Raw genomic sequence first — 15,218 nt, 5'->3', positions numbered from 1 at the left:
ATTTTCAAAATTTTTCTGTTTTATTTATTTAGTATTTCTATTTTATTATTTTACATAGGTTACCTCACTGGGAATTCTCTACACTCTGACGTAGAGATTCCCATCTTTTCTTGTTTTCTGTTTGTTTATGCGCAGGAACAGAGACAAGGAACATCTCTTAGATTTTGATCCTGAACCTGAAAGAACTTTCAGGCGGCGTTTGCAACAAACAAGACTTTACAAGGCTGCAGAATCTACTATGGATCCTAATAATGCTGTTAATGCCAATGTGGCAAATTCGAATGGAAATGATCAACAAAGGAGAGTGCTTGGCTCTTACTCTGCTCCTACTGTAGATCTTTATGGAAAAAGTATTGTGGTGCCTCCTATAGCTGCGAACAACTTTGAGTTGAAGCCACAATTGGTCACCCTGGTGCAACAAAACTGACAGTATCATGGTCTTCCCCAAGAAGACCCAAATCAATTTATTTCTAACTTTCTATAAATTTGTGATATTGTGAAGACAAATGGAGTGAACCCAGAGGTGTACAAACTCATGCTCTTCCCGTTTTCTCTGAGGGATGGAGCAAAGCTATGGCTAGATTCCCAACCCAAGGAGAGTTTGGATACTTGGGACAAGGTTGTTACTGAGTTTCTTACTAAATTTTTCCCACCAAAGAAGCTGACTAAGCTTAGGGTGGAGGTTCATACCTTCAGGCAGAAGGATGGTGAAACTCTTTATGAAGCTTGGAAGAGGTACAAGCTATTGACTAGGCAATGCCCTCCGGACATGTTCTCTACATGGACCCAATTAGATATCTTTTATGATGGCTTGGGTGAAATGTCCAAGATGTGCTTAGATAATTCTGCAGATAGTTCATTGCAAAAGAAGAAGACACCGGAGGATGCTATTGAGCTGATTGAATTGGTTGCTAGTAACCAATATTTATACTCATCTAACAGAAATTCGGTGAACTCTGAGGCTCCTCAGAAGAAGGGTGTTATGGAAGTAGAAGCGCTTAATGCTATTCTTGCTCAGAACAAGCTTATGTCTCAACAAATAAATCTACTTACTCAGCGGATGGGTGGCATGCAAGTCTCAGCTATCAACACCCAAAATCCACCTCAAGAGGTCTCTTATGACATGACAGGTAATTTTGTGCAAAATGATAATTATGATTATGCTCAATCCTCTTCTGAACATGTCAATTACATAGGGAGTACTCCTAGAAATCCCAATAATGATCCCTATTCCCAGACCTACAATCAGGGGTGGAGAGAGCAACCTCAGAGGACACAGAATTTTAATAATAGTTCTCAGGGTAGTTTTCAACAGAAAAATTTTAATAACCACCAGTTTCAGTCATTTCAACAAGCAACTTCTCAGCCCCAGCAGAACAATGATTTGGAAGCAATATTGGCAAGTTTTAGATAGGAAACCAGAGCATCCATCAAGAACTTGGAGATTCAGATGGGTCAACCAGCCACAAAAGTTAATGAAATTGATCAGAGGACCATTAATAGCCTTCCTGGTAACACAATTCCAAATTCAAGAGAGAAATGCAAGGCTATCACCTTGATAAGTGGACAAGTGGCAAGTACGGAAGCACAAGTTAATGAGGAGCTAGTTGAAAAAGAAGCTTCAGATGAGAAGAAGGAAGAAGTAGAGCATGTGCCTCCAAAGCGTGCAGACAACCCATTCCCAGACTCTCTTGACACTTATCCTACATTGCCAAAAGCCCCTGAGTACAAACCTAAAATGCCATATCCTCAGAGACTTCAAAAGAAGACCAAGGACAAGCAGTTTTCAAAATTCTTGGAAGTCTTCAGAAAGTTGCAAATCAGTGTTCCTTTTGCTGAGATTTTGGAGCAAATGCCTCTCTATGTCAAGTTCATGAAGGAGTTGTTGTCAAAGAAGAAGCCTTTAAAGGGAGATGAGACAGTGGTCCACACTAAGGAATGTAGTGCCATCATTCAGAATAACTTGACAAGGAAGATGCCGGATCCAGGGAGCTTTCAAATTCCATGCACCATTGGGAGAACAACCTTTGAGAAAGCGTTATGTGATCTAGGAGAAAGTATAAATCTAATGCCCTTATATGTGATGAAGAAGCTGCAAATCCAAGAGGCACAACCAACAAGGATAGCATTACAGATGGCAGACAAATCTATGAAGCCTGTATATGGATTAGTGGAGAATATCTTGGTCAAAGTGGGTAAGTTCTTCCTCCCAGTAGATTTTGTGATTCCTGACACAAGGGAGGATGAGAATGCCTCTATAATTCTAGGAAAGCCATTCCTAGCCACTGGGAGAGCTCTAATTGATGTAGAAGTGGGTGAATTAGTGCTTAGAGTGCATAATGAGCAACTGGTCTTTCATGTCTTCAAAGATATACATTCAGCAGGTAAAGAAGAGAAGTGCATGCAGACTGAGCTTATTGTTCCAAACCTTCAAGAACCCCCTGATGACGCACAGCAAAAATTGCGACTCAAACCTCCTTTAGTGACAACCAATAAAACTCCTCCTGACATCAAACCTAAGTTTGGTGTCGGGAATGCATCATCCACTAAGGAGGAGGTCCCCAAAAAGAAGAAAGTACCCAAGGGATGGAGAAACAAAAAGATCCCACTGAAGGTTTCTCCCCAGGAATGAAGGTGGTGTTGACTAGGAATCCAGTATAGACTTATACAGTAAACAGAATCCTCTCTCTGGAGCATATTGAGCTAATTTATGGAGACACAGGACAGAAGTTCAAAGTAAGGGGTGAAGAGCTAAGCTCCTATGATCCTCCTCCTTAGAGGAGCTGACCGTCATGCTAGTGACGGTAAAGAAGCACTTGTCGGGAGGCAACCCGATAATTTCGTATCCTTAGTTTTTTTTCGTAATAGTAGTTTTCTTACTTATTTAATTCTCATTGAGTTTTTACTGTTTTTCTTTCGTTTTACGTTTGTTATGATCATGCAGCTATTTTAGAACAGGAACCGAACACTTCGAGAAGGATTATGCTCGAAAAAAAATGAGCACACGATGCGCAAGTATCGCTGACGCATACGCGTCATATGTGTGTGCGTGAAAAATAGAAGTGAACAGAGAGTTGAGTGGGAGTGGCGCTGGAACTATGTTTTGCGCACAAACAAGCCCACGCGTGCGCGTCGTTTGTGCTTTTAGCCATCCACGCGTGCGCGTCCCTGACGCGTACGCGTGACCCTGAAAAACGACGTAAATGAGTGTATGGCCAGAGAGTTATGATGGTGTGGGGTTAGAATGGTGTTGGGAGCACAAGTCCCATCACGCGTACGCGTCCCTGACGTGTGCGCATCCTTTCCGAAATTGGCCATCCACGCGTGTGCGTGCATGACGTGCACGCTTCATCTGAGAATTTTTGTTTCCCAGGCCACGCGAGCAGAGAGTTATGCGTGCGCGCGGCCTCCTTCGCGCGATTCGCACAAACCAAGGGCACACATACGCGTGCCAGACTCTTACGCGTCACTTTCAAAATCTGGCGACCCATGCATACGCGTGCCTTATGCGTACGTGTCGCATGCGACGCCGAAATTAAACCCCTCAGCACCTGATTTCATATCATCCACCCCCAATCCTAATTCTCTCTTGTTCTTTTATCCTTTTATTCTTCTTTCATTATACTATTTTTTTATATCTTTTTTTTATGTCCCTCTCTGTTTTCAGTTCTTCTTTGCTTGAGGACAAGCAAACCTTTAAGTTTGGTGTTGTTGCTTCGCTTATGGCTTTTCTATGGGACCAAAGGGAGGCAAATCATCTTCACTGAGGAGCATAGCTGGAGGAATGAGATGGCCACCAACATAACTGAGGTGGTTGAGTTCTTTTCATTCTATATTCCTTCCCGCTCTTACTATGTTATGTTTCGGTTTTCTGCCATTTTGTCTCGTTTATTGCATGATCCTTTATTAGATAGCTTTCTAGGTTCTAGTTTAGTCTACTATTTTGAATTTTTTTGTTATTTGCTTTAATGTTGAAAGGTGCCTCATGTATTGCCCACTGAGCTTGAAATCAAAAAGAAAGAAGAAAAGATGTAGTGCATGAGAAATTGAGTTTAATTTTTTAGAGTAGTCTCATTTATTCAAATGTGGTGGTATTTTCTGTGACTCTGAATGCATGACATGAACAATGCATATTTAAATTTGAATCAAAGAATGTTGATGTACAAGGATTATAAACAAAAATTTAATCCTTGAAGCAAAAGAAATAGCCAAAAAAAAAGATATAAAAGCAAGGTCCAAGGCTCTAAGCATCAATGACTAGGGAGGTTAGACATGATTAAAAGCTCAAAGAGTTGTTTCCCTAGTCATATGCTTGTGATGTTCTTGTGTCAAGTAATCCTTGAGATAAAACATTTAGAGTCGAGATCAATTGCAATCAGTAGAGTATGCTAAAGGCTTTGAGCACCACTGTCTGGGAGTAGCTGAAAGAAAAATCAGAACTTCAAAAGAGTTCCCCAGTTAAGTGCTTGTGGTGTTTCTGTGTCAAGTAAAGCTTGAGACAAAACATTTAAAGTCACGGCTAGGCTCAAGGTGCAAAGCACCAAAGAAAAGAGAATTAAAGTAAATTTTGCTGTGTTCAAGGATTAAACTGGCGTATAAAGATCAGAGAATTCATAATATGATCCGGATTCTAATTCCGAATGACACTGACATCCTTCTGATTCAAAGATGAGTGAGATGCCAAAACTATTCAAGATTGCAGTTGTAAACCCCACTATAAGAAGAGACATGAGCTTAATCGAACTCTCATTCTCATGCAAATTCACATTCTAAGCCTATATTTGTTTGGTTGTTTGAGGACAACCAACAATTCAAGTTTGGTGTTGTGATGCGTGAGCATCTTTCCTATCTTTTCCTAGTGAATTTGCATTTAAATTGTTGAGTTTAATCAAGAATTAATTATCTTTTATCCACTATGGATGCTACTTTGAGTCTTGTGCAATTCTGTTTATTTTATGTAGCATTTGGTTAGATTTGATGGAGCTTCCGCAGAAAAAGAGAAGAAGGTTATATAGGTCAGGAATGGCTCAGAGGATGGAGAGGAAGCTTGCACAAATGGAATCAACACAAGAATTAAAGGACATGACAGCGAGGAGCGACGCGTGCGCGTACCTGACGCGTGCGCGTGATTTGGAGTTTTCCATGGCGACGCGTGTGCGTACCTGACGCGTACGCGTGAAAAGCGAAGTTGCACAGCGACGCGTGTGCATACCTGACGCGTACGCATGACACGCGAAGAAGACCATCGACGCATACGCGTGACTGACGCGTACGCGTGACATGTGCCACGTGCAAAAAACGCAGAAAATGCTGATTTCAAATTCTGATTTAAACTTTAATTATTTTAAAATAGGAAAAGATATTATTTTAGTTTTTAGAAAATATATTTTAAACTAATTAGGATTAGATATAAAAGAGAAAAGAAACTTCTCTATTGGGGATTCCAATTAGTTAACTTTTCATTCCACCTCAGCCCAATTTACAATCCTTGTTTTCTCTCTGAACCATGAGCAACTAAACCTCCACTGTTAATGTTAGGAGCTCTGTCTATTGTATGGATTGATACTATTATTTTTCTATTTTAATTCATGTACTGATTTATATTTCAAGAATTGTTTTCGTTCTTTATCTTATGAATTTGGGTGGAACGGAAGTATGACCCTCTTTCTAATTGAGTTCTTGTATAACTTGGAAAAGCTCTTTACTTGAACAACATCTTGAAAACAATTTCTCCTAATTTTTTAATTATCTGGACTTAACGGGATACGTGACATATAATCCTCTTATATTTGGGTAATTAGGATTTCTGTGGCATATAAACTAGAATTGAACTTCACCCTCTAATTGGAATTAAGTGACCAAGGAATTGGCGGTTGATGAATTTTAGAGGAGACTAAAAAGGTCTAAGGAATTAGGGTCTAGTCACATATAGTTTGCCATGAATTAAATCTTGCATGATTAAAATAGTTAGTATGAAAAGTCAATCCAGAAAATAGATATCTCTGAAGCCTTTACTGTTTTTCCATATATTATTCTCATCAATTTACTGCTTGCTATTTTAATTTCCGAATTATTGTTTAATGCTTTTGAATACCAAAACACTCTTTTCTGTTTGTCTAACTAAGCCAATCACTCAATCATTGTTGCTTAATCCATCAATCCTCGTGGGATCGACCCTCACTCACCTGAGGTATTACTTGGTACGACCCGGTGCACTTGCCAGTTAGTTTGTGGTTATAAATTCCGTACCATCAGGACCGTTTGTGGTTACCAGAGCTTCACCATATGGTCATGTGGAAATTCAGGAAGAGAATTCTGACAGAAAGTTTACAGTGAATGGCAAAAGGTTGAAGCATTATCTTGGAGGCGAGATTGATCGCCAGAGGTCCACTTATCTGCTGAACTAGCAGAATTGACCGTCAAGCTAGTGACGTTAAAGAAGCGCTTGTCGGGAGGCAACCCGATAATTTCGTATCCTTAGCTTATTTTCCATTGCATTGATTTTATTATTTATTTGATTTTTATTGAGTTTTTATTGTTTTTCCTTTGTTTTACGTGTATTTTGATCATGCAGCAATCTTAGAACAGGAACTAGACACTTAGAAGAATTTTTGCCAGCCCTGGAGCCATCTTATTCGGATTGGTTGGTGCCAAACTTTCAATTTCCAAGTTCGGCGCCGAATACTATGTGAATCAGGGTAATTTGGGTCCGTAAGGTTGACGCCAAACTTGGGCCACTCAAGTTCGGCGCTATATATGCGTGCACAAGAGGAATTAGGCTCTGGAAGGCCCACGCCGAACTTGGAAAATCCCAAGTTTGGCGTGGAGAATGACGTAAAGAAGAGAAAAAGGGGAAGAATTGGCGCTGAACTTAACCCCCTTCAAGTTCGGCATGAGAATTGTGTACAGAAGGAGAGAAAGCTCTGCCAGGGGGACGCCGAACTTGTCTCTCCCGGCGTTTGGCGCAGAAAATTCTATACAAAAAAAAAGAGAGATGGTGCCGAACATGGCATACACCATGTTTGGCATGGGGAGGGATTACTCGTTACGGAGCCTGCGACGCCAAACTTCCCACTATTCAAATTTGGCGCCGGTTTGGTTAAATTGAAGCATAATCAAAGCAATCTCAGCAGATCCTTACCCAAATCCCATCCCATCTGGTCCCCACCCCCCCTTCAATGATCCTTTCTCTTTCCCAATCCCCCAACCTACCCGTGACCCCCTCCCAACACTGCCACACCCTCTTTTCCTCATCCCATTCCCTATATATTCCTTCAAATCCCCATAACCTTGCCACACTCCCATTGACCAGACTTCTTTCCTTTTTCATTCTTTCTCCAAGGACCCCACATACCCTGCGACCCTCTTCCTTTGACCACATCTGTGACCCAACCACAATCCCTTCCTTCCCTTCCCAATACAAGGCCTGAACCCCTACCCCACATTAAACCAACGTAACACCCCACCCTCCCCAACCCCTCCGCCTATATAAAGCACTCCTAATCACCATCTCTTCCAACCACATTCACCTACTCTTAACTCCCTCCCTCTACCCCCCCTTCTCTATACACTCCACACTCAAAGCTCCCTCCCTTATTCTACACTCAGAAAACTCCCATTCCCCCTTCTATATTCGTCACCTTCCTCTTCTTTCCCTTAACCGCATCCTACTAGCCACATCTCTTTCCCTTTTCACAACCACAAACCATTAACCCCCACCCCAGCCGTGCACCCCCCTCCTCTGTCCCTAACCCCCCCCCCCCCTTTTCTTTTATTCTGCTTCTTCTTTTCTTTATTTCAGTAAAAAAAAATATTCAGCACAGCATATTCCTTTTAGCATTAATTTTTATTTTCTTCTGTTAAAATTTCTGCTCCTCTTTCTTCTTCCCTTTTGTATTTCTTTAGAATAAATGACCATATGTACCCATGAAAGATGAAAACGCTGACAATTGTATCCATAGAAGACCGAAACTAACTTTGTACCCATTCAAGATGCGGTCCGTGTGACAGAAATACCCATCCTTGGTTTGACACTAGCTTCGTTCCTATACGAACCTACGTGGCACTCCAACCCCCCCCCCAAACCCATATCTACGTGGATTTGAACGTTGCTATAAGGATTAACCCATGAAATGGAAACCCTAGGGAGTCATATTCTCCAATTCGAACCACACCCCAATAAATGCAATCGAGTTCAACCTCATCCAGTGTCAAGTGCACCTAAGGAGGGAAGGAATTTTTTCGTGAGCCCTGGCATGTCTTTGCGAAGATTTAACTCTCCTGCAAGTGATGAAAGTCGCAGCAGTTCTTCGAGTTCGAAGAGGATGAAGGAAAAGATGCTCGACGGCAAATGCTTGTGTGGGAGGGATGTTGTGTTGATAAAGTCTGGCACCATGACAAACCCTAATAGATGGTTCATCAGATGTCTTGGGTGGGCGGTAATGTACACACGGTGTTGTTGTTCAGGTTAGAAATCTATTTTTGCCATTGTTGTTGACACTTTGGTTAGGTTTTTTTTTCAGACAAGAGATTGCAAATTCTTTGTGTGGATGGATGAAATTGAAGAAGGATGGGAGGGCCTAGCAAGAGCTTTAGCAAAAAGAAATTCCGATCAGTCTTATTCAAGGCATGAAGATGGTCTGACTGTCACGACTGGTGTGGAAAATCAGCAAGCATCCTCAATGATGGCTAGTAAGTTAGAAAAATTCAGGGGTGAAGTTAGGGGTGAACTTAGGGTAATGAAACTGTTGCTTTCAACCATTGCGTTGGGGGTTGCCTTCTGCTTATTTTGTGAGTTGTATTTGGTGATAAAATTGTAAAATGTGTATGAGTTGGGAACTTTGGTATGACATGATGCTTAAGTGATGGTAACTTTGATATGGTTTTTATTAATTCTGATGCATTAACATAGGCACGAAATCTTTGATCTCTGGTAGCGTTTTGTTTAGTTTGTAGTTGATGCAAACATGTAAATTGTCGTAAAGTTTATCTTGAGACAATGCCAATGTAAATTCACCTGACTCTGTCTATTCCTCCTAAGGAAGCAAGTATAACTAGAACAAGAAACATAGCAACAATATGCTTTCGGTGTCCATACCAAGGTTTCTTCCAAAATCAAAAGAAGGTGCTGTTAAAAGACTGATAAAATAACCATTCTAAATAGTGAATTCTGATTCTCAAAAAATAGTAGTTATGACATAAGCCAAAGAAGGCAAGTTTGGTTGCTCAAAAAACACACCCTCAAATCAAGTTTAACTAACTGATCCTAAACCAGACCATGAGGATTACCTAATACAAGAGTCTTGAGTTGCTCTTTAATATAACAAAACAACCAAATGCCAGCATGAGTTTGACGATCAAAGTCAAGTACATTAAAAAAAGAAAACATAACATTAATTAAGATTCAAATTCCTGTCTTGATTGGGTTTCCAAACCCATGACTTTCTATCAAACTGGGATTGAGTTATTGCTCCCACTTGAGACACCGGTTTTTGATCCGTTGAAAGCGCCTTTCCTTCCATGTCCCCTGCTTTGAAGTCTACCCCTAGCAGCTGTTCCTTGGCCTGTAGCACCCGTCGTTACTCCCAGTGTTGACATGAATTGCACAAACTGTGTGGATGTCCCTGCACTAGCACCTTGCAGTGGATGTGGTGTAGTTTCAGAGTTGTGTGTGGATGGGGTGGTAGATGGTTTGTTGGCAGATGGGGCAGGTGTTTGCTGTGTTTTTTCACTGGGAGGTGGTCGCTTAACACTTCTCCTTTTAACTTTTTTCCTAGTTGTTGCATTGTTGGTTGGAGGTTGTTGTTGTGTGGTTGTTTGCGGCAGCATTCCCTGTGGTGTGCCAAAATCCAGGAAACAAACCGATCTTAGGTCAATAAGTGATTGTTGCAGCAAACTAACAAATGCTAACTAATGTAATGCACTTACTTGAGCAGGGTGTAGTGTTGCGGAATCGTTTCCATCCTCAGTGGTTGCTGCTTCAGCATCTGCAGCCTCTAATGTCTCCTCCCAAAACATTTCTTCCAGCATGTCTTCATCAGAAACCCCTTCAGGCACTTGTGAAGCAGCACTCCCTTCACCCATTGCCGCTTTTCTCTTTTTACAACTCCTTTTATTATGACCAGCCTAAAGCAAAGAATACTTAATGTAAGTTGCGCATACATCATAATTAGATAATTATTACATTCGAAACTGATATCAATAAACAACAGTTATGGACACGCATACCCGGAGGCAGTATTTGCACACAATAGTCCCAATCCTCCTCTTTGTGTGGTGAGGGTCATTCTTATCACCGGGGGCATCGTTTCTCTTGTCTCTCTTGGTTGAAGGTCTCCCTATTGGTTTTCTGTACCGTGGTGGCAGAATGGGTAGGGTGTCTAAGTACTCCCATAACTCCTGGCTTGGAACTGGACGCATAGAACACTGATAGGCTGCATTATATTCACCCATGGTCAGCCAGTTATGGGCATACTCTTCGGGTCGCCTGTTTTGGTAAGCTAACGCAACACATGCATGTCTACACGGTAGACCAATTAGTTGCCAAAGCCTACAACTGCACGTAGCCTTGCCCAAATCCACACTCACCTTCACGAGCAGACATTGGACTTCGTAAACATTGCCCGCATCATTTCCGGTTGGTAGAGGCCTCCACTTGTTGCTCTCTCTCTCTTCTCCCTTTCTAACCTACTCTGCTGGGTTGGGGCTAACCTTCCACTATGCCCAACCAAGGCCTTCTTATTCCTAGCTATAATCCTCATTACGTAGAACCTCACCTCCTCTAACATTGTAATTATTGGTTTGCCTCTCATCTTCTTCACCTTGGCATTAAACACCTCGCAGTTGTTGTTTGTGTAGTTGTCTGCTTTCGGATATTCACTAAAATGTGCTCTGCTCCATTATTTTGGACTGATCTTATCCAAGTATTCCCATGCCCCAACATTGATCTTCTTTAGCCTATCCATGGCAGCATTGAAGTCCTGTGTTGTGGTTGACTTAGCACATGACCACAAACACATTTTCAACTATAAGTCACTCCATTTCTTGCAAAAGTTTTGCCATATATGCATGGCACAGAACATGTGGTTTGCATTCGGGTACATCTCCTGCACGGTAGGTATTAACCCCTGCAGACATACATCAAAATCAATGTCATAACAACACAACAACAAGATTGTTACCGTTCCTGCCAAGTAGAATATACAAGATACACATGCTTGATAGCAGGGGATAACTCCTATCAGTAATCATCCTAACACTAACTTAGAAACAGGGTGAATGTAGCTGGGTGTAAAATAATTAACACTTTCAGCAACCAGGAACATATCAGCAATCAATTACATTTTCTAAAATCTCCTATCAGCAATCAATATATCAGCATTCATGAACATTTTCTAAAGTATCCTATCAGCAATTAACATAGCAGAATTCATGAACATTTTCTAAAGTCTCCTATCAGCAATTAACATATGTTCACAATTAAACTTATATTTGGACACATCAATATACATCAATTGTATACATCAACTACCCTAAACAAGCATAATGATATAGAAAGTGGAAACTCTCTTCAGAATACACCAGATTTCATTGCACTACATTAATAAAAAAAAGGTACCTTCTGCATATCTGACAAAAAGTTAAACCCGTTCGCCTGAAAATCTCCCACGTCCTCCTGAAGTATCTCTAGAAACCACTTCCAACTTTCTTTGTTTTCTGACTCCACTATTGCATAGGCAATAGGATAGATATGATTATTTGCATCCTGTCCTATTGCTGTCAATAACTGCCCCCCGTAGTACCTCTGAAAAAGGTCCCATCCAACCCTATTAAAGGTCTACAACCACCCACACATCCCTTCTTGCACGCATCAAAGCATACATAGATCCTCAGAAATAGAGGATTTGAATCAGGCATAGGATTCGTGTGTATCCTTACCGTCGAGCCAGGGTTAATCTTTAGTATTTCATTACCATAATCATGAAGTCTTGCATACTGTGCAATCTCGGATCCCTCAATCCTCTCCTTCGCCTTCTTCATAGATCTGTAAATTTTCCTCTCATTGATGAGTACATCATACTCAGCTCTGAAGTATTGGTCAGCCTCCCTCACTGTCAAATTTGGTTGAACTCTAATCCTCTCCTCTAGCTCATCTATTATCCATTTTCTATCTGCTGACATACAGTGATTATTTCTGCTGCAAGTGTGTTCATTTACAAATTTCTTTACCTGATAACTTGTGGGAAATGTTCTCTTGGCACAGTAGATTTACCAAGGACAGTCCTCATCGTAGCATATAGCCTTTGACCTTGTTGAATCACAACGAGCAAAGAATATGCTCCTGCCAATGTGGATATTAAACTTTCGGATAGCCTTCCTGAACTGGTTGAGAGTCTCAAACTCCATCCCCAATTCCAATCGCACCTGGCTAACCGGAGCATCAGTATTGCTCTGAGGAAAAACTGGAGTCTTAGTATCATCGTCACTTGCTATGCTATGCAAGTCCTCTGACGAATAGCAATGATGTCCAGGGTTTTCATCAAAAAATCATCATCCTCAACTGGCACATAAAAGGTTGGCGGCTTGTCCGGATCAGGGTTCGGGATGAAGGATTGCCCTGTAGGGGGAGGCCTCCCTGTTGATCTCCTCTTGTTCACCTTTGGCCATCCATCAACCTCATCTGAAGGATTACTTTGATTATTTTGGGGGGGGGGGCTATTGGAATCAGAGGATCGGCCTGAATCAGGGATCGATTGTGAAAGTGGATTCCTACATGGCTGTGGGGTGTATTGGGTAAGTTGTTCAGGTGCAACAAGTTCAAAAACATTGGCTTGAGACTGCGGGGCTGGATCTGAACCATCATTGTGTGGTGGTTACTGATCTTCTTCAAATGGTGGCTGGGAAGGTTGGGACTGACTTGATGGTGGCTGATCTGGTAGGACAGGTGTTGGAGGAGGCTGAGAAATCTGTCCTGCTTCATGGGATGATGCTAGTGGTGGATCTGCTGTCTCCTGGGGCATACTAAGACTGTCCTCTTTTTGGGCCTCAACTTCAGCCTGTTTATTTTCTTCATAGGCCTCTTCCCTATCCTAGGCCTCACCCCTTCTTTGGTCCTCTTTTCCAACTTGCACATTACCTACAATTTCAGCATCGTCATGATCTTCCACTACTAGCAATCTTCTCTTTGGACTCTTCTTTGGTGTTGAACCCTTTTTGGCACATGTCTTTATTCTCCTCTTTGACGGAGTCATATTGTTCTCCTCAACTAACACAGGCTGGTCCACCGGATGCTCTGTATAAATATTTATTTTGTTACCATTCTTTATGGCTGCCTCATACATTCTAACTACGTCCATATCAACCCTTAGGTCTCTCAACCTATCATCAAGCTCCTTCCCAGGTTCTTGCCAGTAAAAATTAGAAACGGACGTATATCCAATGTCCTTCAACAAATCAGATATGAAAAAACTGTTCAGTGTATCAACGTTCACCCTATTAATTTCTGTGACTTTACCACCAGTATAACTAATTATCCCACCAGGCCCTCTCTCAAACCGTCGTCTATGATTAATACACAATGTTATATGGATGGTGGTCATTCCTGGAAGTGAAAATAACCAACACAAGCTAAGAAAAGATTGTATCTAACCACAGGTAACACAAACCCTAACCCAACTTTTCTAGCAATTCTCAGCAATTACAGGATTTAATTAGGTACAAGAATATGTCTAACTAATGGGAATGACATGAAATTAATCAACAATGGCTATGAGATACCTCTGTTCGCTACGCAGCAAAGGTAGTAACCTCTGTTCCGTCCACTACGAGACCCCTGGGTTACGTATTGGCTTCGTACTGTCTTCTCCGACTTGGGAATGATAATGACGAAACCCCTGGATTCACCTTGTTCGCTTGGGAGTGCTTCACAAGACTTCTCCAACTGGGAAAGCAAGCGATCGTGACCTACAATCTCTGCTAGGGCACACCTTTCCTCTCCCGCGCAATGTTCCTCAAAAACCAAACAGTTAGCAACAAAAAAAGGCTTAATCCACGTAGATAGGGGTTTGGGGGGGTTGGAGTGCCACGTAGGTTCATATAGGAACAAAGCTAGTGTCAAACCAAGGCTGGGTATTTCTGTCACACGGACTGCATCTTGAATGGTACAAAGTTAGTTTCGGTCTGCTCTAGGTACAATTGTCAGTGTTTTCATCTTTCATGGCTACATATGGTCATTTATTCTACTTCTTTATTTTGCTCGGAGACGAGCGACAGTTTTAAGTTTGGTGTTGTGTCACTTTGCTGTTTTATTCTGTTATTTCTATGGCACCAAAGACCACACAACCTTCCAAGAAAAGAAAAGGAAAGGAACCGGCCACCGGTTCTCATGATTCAAGAAGATTCCGCTCTAAACTGCATGAAGAGCACTTTTATGATGTTACTGGCAAGAGACCGGTTCTACCGGAAGTGCGGTTTAATCTCAAACTGGATGAATATCCGGAAATTTAGCATGAGATTCAGAGGAGAGGGTGGCAGTTTCTGTGGAATCCGCACACACAAGTGGGACAATTAATGGTTCAAGAATTTTATGGGAACCTGTGGATTACTTACAAGGATGCTGGAGTTAATGAAAGGAACCACAGGAGTTTTGTGAGAGGAAGAATCATTGACTTTAGTCCAGAGACCATCAGACAGACCCTCCAATTACCACTCGTAGACCATGATGAAAAGGAATGCTACAGTGAGAGGGTAAACAGAGATCAGCAATTAAAGCAAGTACTCGCTAATATTTGCATTCCGAATGCCCAGTGGAAACTGGGGGCAGAGGGGAAGCCAGGCCGTATCAGAGTCGGTGACTTGACGCCTTTGGCTAGGCGATGGCACCATTTTATTCGTCGGTCTATCATGCCCACAAGCAACCGGTCCGAATACACTGTGAACCGGTGATGGATGGAAAAATGCCGGTTAAGAAATTTTAATAAAAAGCAGCGTTGTCAGTTCAGTTTTAACCGACAAAATTTCCACTACCAATTTAATTTATGTCACAATTAAGATTAAATAACTGGGAATAGAATTTCCAAGTCGTTTCCCAAAGAGTTGACACAGCAATGTAAATTATTGATCAGGAGTTTTCTGAGTATTTTTAAGGTTGAGAACGAAAAAATTAAATAAGCAAAAATTAAAGCAATGTATAATGACAAGAGGTGTTATGTATTTGAAAT

At 41.5% G+C, this 15,218-nt stretch overlaps 2 protein-coding genes and 1 non-coding gene across 3 annotated transcripts; 1 reads left to right on the top strand and 2 right to left on the bottom strand.

Moving 5' to 3' along the window:
• Window positions 1–667: 667 nt before the first annotated feature.
• Window positions 668–774, bottom strand: LOC148550543 (small nucleolar RNA R71). The gene has a single exon (XR_015893622.1). It is a non-coding gene; the product is annotated as a small nucleolar RNA R71 (small nucleolar RNA).
• Window positions 775–8,255: 7,481 nt separating this feature from the next.
• On the top strand, window positions 8,256–8,819 carry LOC148550542 (uncharacterized). Its single transcript, XM_088493121.1, has 2 exons — window positions 8,256–8,438; window positions 8,523–8,819. The coding sequence occupies exons 1-2, from the start codon at window positions 8,256–8,258 to the stop codon at window positions 8,817–8,819; spliced, it is 480 nt and encodes a 159-aa protein (XP_088349247.1).
• A 628-nt stretch (window positions 8,820–9,447) lies between these two features.
• Window positions 9,448–12,979, bottom strand: LOC148550541 (uncharacterized). Its single transcript, XM_088492889.1, has 3 exons — window positions 12,773–12,979; window positions 9,928–10,125; window positions 9,448–9,831 (listed from the first exon to the last, which is right to left on the bottom strand). The coding sequence occupies exons 1-3, from the start codon at window positions 12,977–12,979 to the stop codon at window positions 9,448–9,450; spliced, it is 789 nt and encodes a 262-aa protein (XP_088349015.1).
• Window positions 12,980–15,218: the final 2,239 nt, after the last annotated feature.

This window comes from Arachis ipaensis, chromosome B7 (assembly GCF_059453495.1).
Source record: "Arachis ipaensis isolate K30076 ecotype BB chromosome B7, ASM5945349v1, whole genome shotgun sequence".
Lineage (NCBI taxonomy): Eukaryota > Viridiplantae > Streptophyta > Magnoliopsida > Fabales > Fabaceae > Arachis > Arachis ipaensis.
This window is presented reverse-complemented; position numbering and strand designations above follow the sequence as displayed.